The sequence below is a fragment of the Panicum hallii genome, chromosome 2 (genome assembly GCF_002211085.1).
Source record: "Panicum hallii strain FIL2 chromosome 2, PHallii_v3.1, whole genome shotgun sequence".
Classification (NCBI taxonomy): domain Eukaryota; kingdom Viridiplantae; phylum Streptophyta; class Magnoliopsida; order Poales; family Poaceae; genus Panicum; species Panicum hallii.
In genome coordinates this window covers 53,611,419-53,619,912 of record NC_038043.1, presented here as the reverse complement: position 1 = coordinate 53,619,912, position 8,494 = coordinate 53,611,419, and the positions used below count along the sequence as shown (strand labels likewise).

The 8,494-nt window shown below is 46.2% G+C and overlaps 1 protein-coding gene across 1 annotated transcript; it reads right to left on the bottom strand.

The window, feature by feature from the left end:
* Window positions 1-3,205: 3,205 nt before the first annotated feature.
* Window positions 3,206-7,138, bottom strand: LOC112882987 (ras GTPase-activating protein-binding protein 2). The gene is made up of 9 exons (XM_025948187.1): window positions 7,019-7,138; window positions 6,628-6,771; window positions 5,698-5,995; window positions 5,069-5,340; window positions 4,801-4,978; window positions 4,586-4,704; window positions 4,433-4,498; window positions 4,155-4,230; window positions 3,206-3,590 (listed from the first exon to the last, which is right to left on the bottom strand). Exons 1-9 carry the CDS (start codon window positions 7,040-7,042, stop codon window positions 3,433-3,435), a joined length of 1,335 nt encoding a protein of 444 aa, XP_025803972.1. The 5' UTR covers window positions 7,043-7,138; the 3' UTR covers window positions 3,206-3,432.
* Between the last annotated feature and the right edge of the window lie 1,356 nt (window positions 7,139-8,494).

The following is an 8,494-nucleotide window of genomic DNA, read 5'->3' as shown; positions in this document are numbered from 1 at the left end:
AAACCCTAAAAAGTTAGTTTCACAAGCAAATAACCAATAAAACAAGTAAGGAGCACAAAAGAGAGAGACATAATTTATTTTTCGAAGTTCACTTCTAAGGGAGCTACATCTCCGTTGAGGAAGGATTCAAGAGACGGTGCTCAAGCACCCCTATGCTCCTCTCCCAAGGGTGAGACCAATGCTCAAACCCAAGGTCACTTACTATGAGTTCCTCCGAGAGGAATGATGATTACAAACTTTCCGTGATGCTCACAACTTGCTTGAGCCCTCACGAGTGAAGCCTAGCCGTCTAGGAGCTTGAAGCTCCAAGAGTAACAAATTTAAATCCACCGGCTAGACAAGGATGATGTGCTTGATAGATGGAATGGAAGTTCACTAGCATAAATCTTTGCTCTTACAACAATCTCACTTGAATCCCTAAAGGTAATCACTCCAGAATGAAGAAAGGGGGAGTGAGAGAGTTCTTTAGCTTGTGGACGTTTCTGATCGAAATGAGCAAGAGAGAGGTCTGAGTGAGGGGGTATGGGGTATTTATACTCCCTTTCACAGAAAACTAGCCATTGGCGAAAGGGTACCCGGATACTCCGGGTATTTATCCGGATACTCCGGACACTAGGGTTCGGAGACTCCGGACTCAGAGCAATTTACGGACGGGGGACAGTTACCCAGAGACTCCGAGTACATGTCCCGATACTCCAGACGTCTATGTCCGGACATTCCGGATCAGGACCCGGACACTCCGGGTTTAGCAGGAAATTTTATAACAAGGTTGTTTATAGTGGTAGGTTTGATTCTTATAGTTTTTGTAGGTTCCCTTGAGCACAACTACCACATCAACACCTGTAGATCAAAGTCCCTCTTGATAGTACGACGTTCCTATACTCAATTTCAAAATAAAATATACTCTTCAAGTAAATTTGAAACACCATTTTTTATTTTCCCTTTTGAGGGGTCATGCTTCGTAATACGTTTTGATTAATCACCCTTAGCACCTGCACACATGCTTGATAACACGATTAAATATACATATGCTTTGTCATCTACCACCAAAATCCACTAAGGGATCTAGATATCTTTCACTTCCCCTAAATTCAGTCCTTTCATACGCTTTTGTTTGAACAACGACACCTACAGTGCCCCGGCCCGAGCACTCTCGGTCCGGGTCGCTCGGGGGCCCCACGGGAGTACACCGCCATGCCAACTGTTACCCCCTCTCTCATTTTTATAAATCAAGCATAAAAAAGCAACTTTTTCGCCCAAGCGAAAAGGCAACCCGTTCTCTCGACACGACCTAAGTGATGTTTGCTGGGCCACCGGACCTACCAAACCCTTGTCACAACCTACGGTGAACTAGCAGCTGATGCCACTCGGACTAGCCCCCGGCTACATGCTGCAGCCTAAGGTTAACGAGCAGATTCGAAAGGAAAAGTGCGAAGACAGAAATCACTCGAGGAAACAAAAGGATACGGGCGGGACCAGCTTCCCAAAAACCATAAAACTTAAATGATTACAAGTACTTAGAAATGAAATGAAAGTGATTCAAGACCCCCGCACGAACTACTCTAGAAATGAAAGCTAACTACGCGACAAATGCTTTTTATTGCGGCACCCTGGGTCCCCAGTGGGGCCCACCTCTCGTTGACTAGTCCAAGGCCGCGCCAGGTGCAAGCACCCGTCCGTGTAGGGCAACAACTTCATCTAGGTCGTCTCGGCCCATAACCTTGACCGACAACTCGGTCGGGGTGACCACGGCCCATATCCTTGACTGTGGGAATGGTCGGAGGCTGGGTGCATACCAAGGCGCCGACCGGGGGATCCGACTAGGCTCCGCCTTATACATGCCCGCCTCCCCGACCGACAGGCTGGTTGGGAGGCCACGCCCGGCTTAGCAGCGGGCCCCGGGAGTAGTCACCAAAGATAAGGATGAGCCTCAAGATCAGCTTATCGTACGCGGCCAACCACCCCCTCTAGGGGGGGTTACAGTCCCCTATGCTGTGGCTGCAGGGCGTCACTATTCTACCTGCCCATCCTCGCGGAAGGACGGGGCGAAACGTTATCATGATTCGGCCGGAACACCCCCGTACGACAGAGTGACCAGGCGAGGTGCCAGGGAAAGAGCGTGATAAACATACAATACCTATCGACGCCCCCACGACCATCGACCGACGGAGCATGACGCACTAGGACAAAGACAAAACGTTTATCCCACGACACAAGACTTGGACGGTGGTCACCGCAAGACTCCGGCTGACGGGATAGGGAGACCCGATTGACGAAGCTGACGACCCCGACCGGCGGGTCGGGAGTCCTCTCTTTCTAACGTTGCACCCTTAGCTCCCGTGTAATGAAACCCCACTGGACTATAAAAGGGAGGGTCATCCACCTAGAAAAAAGGTGTCAATCTCTCGAGAGATCTGAACCAAGGATAACTCATCACATCCTCCACTTAAAGCTTGTAACTCCCCAAACTCTCGAGCACCTGGCTCAAGCAATACAACCGACTGACCCCGACTAGACGTAGGGTATTTTGTTTGAACTAGTATAAATCTTGAGTTATTGTGTGCTAGGCCACATCCGATCACGCCGTGCGATACACATTTCGACTAGGTTTAGCTGCCGGCCATTTCCGAAACCGACAATTTAATACTTCTAATTAGTGTCCAAATATCTGATGTGACGAGACTCAAGTTTAGGGCCTGTTTGGTTACTTGAGGCTTATTATAAGCCCATAAACCACTCATATGGAGAGACTTATAATAAACCCAAATAGGTATTTGATTGTATTGGTTTATAATAAGACTCTGTAGTAGCACCTCATTAATGGATATGGTTGTGGAGGGCTAGATGTTGGAAAATGCGGTTTTCTGGGCAGAGCTTACAGAAAATAAGACTTATAAACATGCTTTTTATGAAGATGCTTATAATAAATCTCACCTTGATATTTGAATGGAATAGGACTTATTTAGAGCTATTAGGTGGGGCTTATTATAAGCAGGTAACTAAACACCCCCTTAGTCCCGAAAAGTCCCAGAAACTAAACAGGCCCTAAGGTAACTAAACACCCCCTTAGTCCCGGGGACCAAACAGGCCCTAAGAGGGGTCGAGGGGTTGGTTGCGCCTTGGACGGCAAATAAACAATGGCAACAAGTCACCTTCAACGCCACGCAGGACATGAATATCGAAACGCCATCGCTACAGTCACGCGAAAGCAACAATAGCAACTAGGATAACAGAACAACAGCTCTTAATGACAACAGGCAGCATCAGTCTAGCAAAAGTTGGATGTCGCATAGGTCGACGCACACACATTCATCAACAAAACAAGCCCCAAAAACCCCAAATGCAACCTAGCAGCATATAGGCTGCTTTGTTCAGGATCTCTCTCCCTCAGACGACAGATCAAAACCTTATGCTTGCTCTTGCTACACCAGATCAGTTCCTTTGAGCGTGGCTCCCAAGGATGCCCCTCTCTTGGTGAGGAACACGCCCATACCCGTTCGACCTCCCCCGATTGCCACCATTGTACTCATCACCTCCACCTCTGGCAAATCCCCGACCTCCACCGCCAAAACGGCCTCTTCCACCCCTCCCTGCCAATATGTAAAACCATTAGCACAACATGTTTAATGGCACGGTATCCGCGTCTAGATAATTAAGCCATGGAATTCATCACGTCAGCATGCATACGATCATCAACACCATGCTTCTGCAAGGAGCAACAAAAAGCAAACACTCGCACTGGATCTGTACACAATGGTATATGCCAAACCGTATGTCCTTTTTACTGTTTATATGTGCATAACAATGTGACACAGACAACTGTTTTACCGTTCACACACTGCACGACATGCGCATTGAACGGTCTGGCTGGTTTTGATAAAAACTGTGATTGAAAACCCCTAACTGGGGCACTACAAATTTGGACCTTAAATAGACTTCAATGTAACATTTTGTGCATATTTTCAGGCTACAAATGTAGTGTTGTTCCTTTATAAAACCAAAACATGAAGCCATCACAGATAGCTTCATGTGAATGTATAAGTACAAAGTGTGTAACCATCAGAGTTTTCATTACCATTTAAGAGATGTAAGAGTAGGCGAATGCAAGCAAAATGCAAATAATGCACAAGTATCAACAGAAGAAATCAACTTACTTCCGCCTCTTATTCCGCTGTTAGGCTTCCTCTCCTCAACATATATCTGCCGCCCGTTTATTTCGATTGGTGAAGCCTGAAATGGGACAATCAGAGTTTCAGTATAAACGGCAGCTGAGACATGATTAAAAACACACACGCACAAGCCCACAATGATTAAATGAGCTTGTCCTGTACAAGCAAAGAAAACATAGCTTTTGTTCGAAGGACTAGAAACACAAGAAAGTGAAGGAACAAACGCACAAAATATTTTGAAACACATTGATGTTAACAATCACCTTTAACGCATTGTGTACACCACTAAGCTCCTCGAATTCCACAAAAGCATAATAGCCACCAGTCTCCTGCCAATTACATCACAGATCAAATTAAATAAAGACATACTTATGCCATTGGAAGAGGAGAATAAAAGGATAACATTAACAGCAAACCTTCCGGCTTCTGATAGCAACACCGTCGGGAATAAGCCGCCCAAACTTTTTGAACTCATTTTCAAGATCAGCCTCGCTTACAGATGATGGCACATTCCCAACATAAACAGACTTGCTCTCTAATTTAATAAGCAGAATGGTTTGTGTCAGTAAGGAATGCATAAGAGTCAAATCATGAACATAATTCAGATGTTTAGCACAGAGTAACGGAGTACCTTCATCATCATGGGCTGCAACTTCACCATAGACATCAGATCTTGGTTTCTCAGCTGCCGTTGATGAAGCCATGACTGAATGCTGGGCCTGGTTCGACTCTGTTGTAGGGTGAGAAGGCTTACTCACAGGGACTTGCTGGGCTACCGGGAATGCAGGTGGAGCCTTTGCAGTTTTTAGCTGCAGGAGTCATTTCCATTTTAGCTTTAAAGAACCATCAGATGACATATCGAACAACTCACATAGTCTAGCAAGTAAGAAGTGACATACAATGGAAGCATAAGTCTTCTTCACTGGTTCACCAACCGGCTCCTCCACATGAGGAGGTGGCACAGGAGAAGGTTGCACTGGCTCCTCTGGTGCCACTGCAATTTCATTTGAGAAGGAAGAAGGCGGTTCTTCAGGAAGAGGTTCCTCCCCCCAGTTGTCAGATGACACCACTTGCAGTGGTGGCTCAGAATAAGCATAATTGTCAACCACATCATGTCCTTCAGATGTTATTTGTGCTGTTTGAGTTTCTTCCTCATGAATGTATTCAGGAACTGCAGGCAGGACAATTGCCAGGTTTACCATCACCACTCAGTAGCACTATTAACTTATGTTCACACCAGTAACATCTCTTAGAAAATAAGCATTACCATCAAACCTGAATATGCAAATACTAATGGTGTCCACCAAAATGCATGCTAAAAGCAGCGTATTTGGCAGTTCAGAGAAGAAAATATGGATAACATTAACTTTCATATGCACAGGTAAGCAAATACCCCAACATCATATACCGGAACATTAGCAAAATAGAGACAGTTCAAATGAAGGAGATTGAATACGTTGCGAGTCCAACAAGAAATTTGAAGTTTTATTGATGATGCTTCATAAGCCAAATAACCAAAGTTTCATACCAGTTTCGACAGCTGTGTTGGAGGCTAAATTGTTCTCGTAGTCATCATGAGAAATCAGTTGTGCAGGCTGCACCTGTTCTTGGTCGACGAAGTGAAAGTAATCGTTGAGGACAAAGTAACCCTTCTCTTGGGGAGCAAGGAAGAACATCTGGATAAATTTCCTTTGGTGGCTGTACTCCTTGGTCTGCACGAGGCCAGAGACCATAACTAGCACCCCATCACCCCATGAGTTGATAAAGTTTGCTGTCTTGATCTCGATTTGGGTGAAATTCAAGGACATAATGAGCGAGTGGATGTCCTGCAGAAAGATGTGTGTATTTAAGGTTAGTTATCGAGGAAACACACGGGGTACACATGAAACAGCAAGTAGTTACATTCAACTTTACAAGCACTATAAGCTGAGTCAACGAGAAATGAAGCGGACAAACAACATGGGGGACACATTCATCCAACTTTAGGCATAACAACGCTAATGTCCAACTTTAGGAGCATTACAAGCAAAATAAACTAAGCGAAGCGGACAAACAAAGCGGCATGCATAATGCTACATTAGGAACGCATGGAAACAAAAGTTTGCGCAAGCAAAATCAACTAAGAGAAGCGGACAAACAAAGTGCCATGCATAATAATACGCTAGTATGATGCATGAAAATAAAAGGCATGCGCAAGCAGCTTAAACCTCATTGGGGGATAAGGTGCTAACCGCTACGGGGATAGGTATAAATATAAAACAGGCGCATTTCAGCATAGGACCATAAGCAGAGCAGAAAAAGTAATCGCCATGCATAGTGGTACATTACAACCACAGGGCATGCACGGATAGAGCAGACAGAGCATCATCCGAATCCGAAGTATCTATTGGCATTGAGAGATGAGGTTTGCAATCTAACATAGACAGTGAGGATGAACAAAAGAGAAATGGTAGATTACCATCATGCTGTTGACAGTGGTGTTCGTTCCGGCGAGGTCGTCGACGCGGACCATGGTGCTGGCTTCGTTGTAAAACTGGTGCACTACATCGGGGTTCTGCTGCAGCAGGTTGTAATAGTTCCGTAGGAAGTACGTTCCCACCTGCTATACCATGGATTAGCCATCTTACCGCGCGCCAAAATCACAAGATAATCCAGCTGAATCCAACCCAGCCCAGCCCCGAACGCCCACCCCGCATCGGATAAGATTAATCCACGGGATGACTACGACGAGCTGCCTCGGAGGGGAAGCAGGATTCCGGGGGTAGGATTTGCTTCCCGTGAGAGGGGGATCCCGCCCCAATCATCAGCCCCAAACCAATAGGGCATGGATGGAAAGGGATGGAGCTTACTTGGGTCGCCGCCGCCGAAGCCATGGATGAGGGAGACGGAGAGACCAGTGAGCAGGAGAGCAGTGTAAGCAACCCTAGATCTGGAGAACGGCGTGCGATCAATTGTAATGGAATGCTGCCGCCGACCCCTGTAAGATGGCACCGCGTTGCCGTGAACGGCAGCCGTCGGATCAAGGACCGAGGGACAGGATACGTGCGGGCAACCTATCTCGGATACTTTGCGTGTAACCCCCTGAATAAAACCTCCAATCTCATTTGCGTACAGGTTGGTTGGGTGTACATTTTTTTTAGCCCTCTGTTTTTAGGTCCACTCGCTATCTGAAGATCTGAACTCACCGGAGTCGGAGCTCCTCTACGGCTCCACAGCCAAAAGCAGGCGACTCTCCCTCCCTCTGGGGCTAGGGTTTCACGAGGCCGACGGCGGGTTCCGCATGAGAGTTTGTCGATGATTTGGTCAGCAGCACTATGCTCTGAACAATTTTTGTTCAGTTTGGAAATTTCCTGTTCAGCTTTGTAATTTGTATTAATTATTTCCGTTCGATTTGGGATGTTGCAGAAATGGTGCTAAGAGTAAGACATGTCTTCGATTTTATGCTAGTCAGTACTGCTTCAATCTCTCAAATCAGTCTTCAGATCAATTTCCTGACGTTTTTCGTGTTTGATTCCGTCCAAATAAGATTTTGTTACATCCAAGTTCATTTTGTGATCGAATAGACTCAGCTTGATATTTCCCACAGGAACTTCAGAGTGGGCTTTGTAAAAATTCTGGTATTGTTCAATTAGTTGAGGTCACCAAAATCGTCGAGGTACAAGTTTGTCATGACGCTGAAGCAAGCATTGATGTACATGGTCTTTCTTTTTTCTTGCATTTTCTTTTACTCGTATTAACGTCAACTGTTTTCTGAGACAGAGCTGTTCAAGCTCTTTTTGCCATCTCCTCGCTCATGAGCAATGAAAAATGCTATTCAATAAAATTCCAATTCCCTCTAATGGGCGTAAGAGATTTATGATAAATGTGCGGATCGTGGTTGTCAACAGTATGAATTAGCAACTCCGAACTAGATAAGACTCCATCGAGTATCATCCGAACCCTGGCAATTACCGGATGTGGAAGCATTAGGAAGCTTTTCTAACTTCAGATTCAGAAAAGCTTCGTGGAGTCGGGTCTGGTTGTAGTGCTTGCCAGTGTAACAGCGTCACGACAGCCAATGTAACAGCGTGGCCCGCCCAACATAGTCACGGATCCGCTGACCTCATCTCAAGGCTAACACAGGCCGTAAGCCCACGGGACGACCAAGCCCAGCAGCTCCCCCGCGAGAATTGCTTCGTGATCCTGGGCCTGTGGGCTGTGGCGTTTTTGTGCCCGCGGGGAAGCAGGCGTAGGATCACGAAGCCTGTGGGCCTGTGGGCTGTGGGCTCTACCGCTGTCTGCACAAGTTGTGCTCAGTCTGCTTCCGTTCAGACACCAACGCATCA

What these genes read in the sequence shown, in the direction of transcription:
- LOC112882987 (XM_025948187.1), bottom strand. Translation starts at nt 7,042, where the DNA reads ATGGCTTCGGCGGCGGCGACCCAA. An exon ending in CTTCGGCGGCGGCGACCCAA is followed by an intron (nt 6,772 to 7,018) that starts GTAAGCTCCATC and finishes TCCATGGTATAG; the next exon opens with CAGGTGGGAACGTACTTCCT. An exon ending in GTGTACACAATGCGTTAAAG is followed by an intron (nt 4,231 to 4,432) that starts GTGATTGTTAAC and finishes GTCCCATTTCAG; the next exon opens with GCTTCACCAATCGAAATAAA.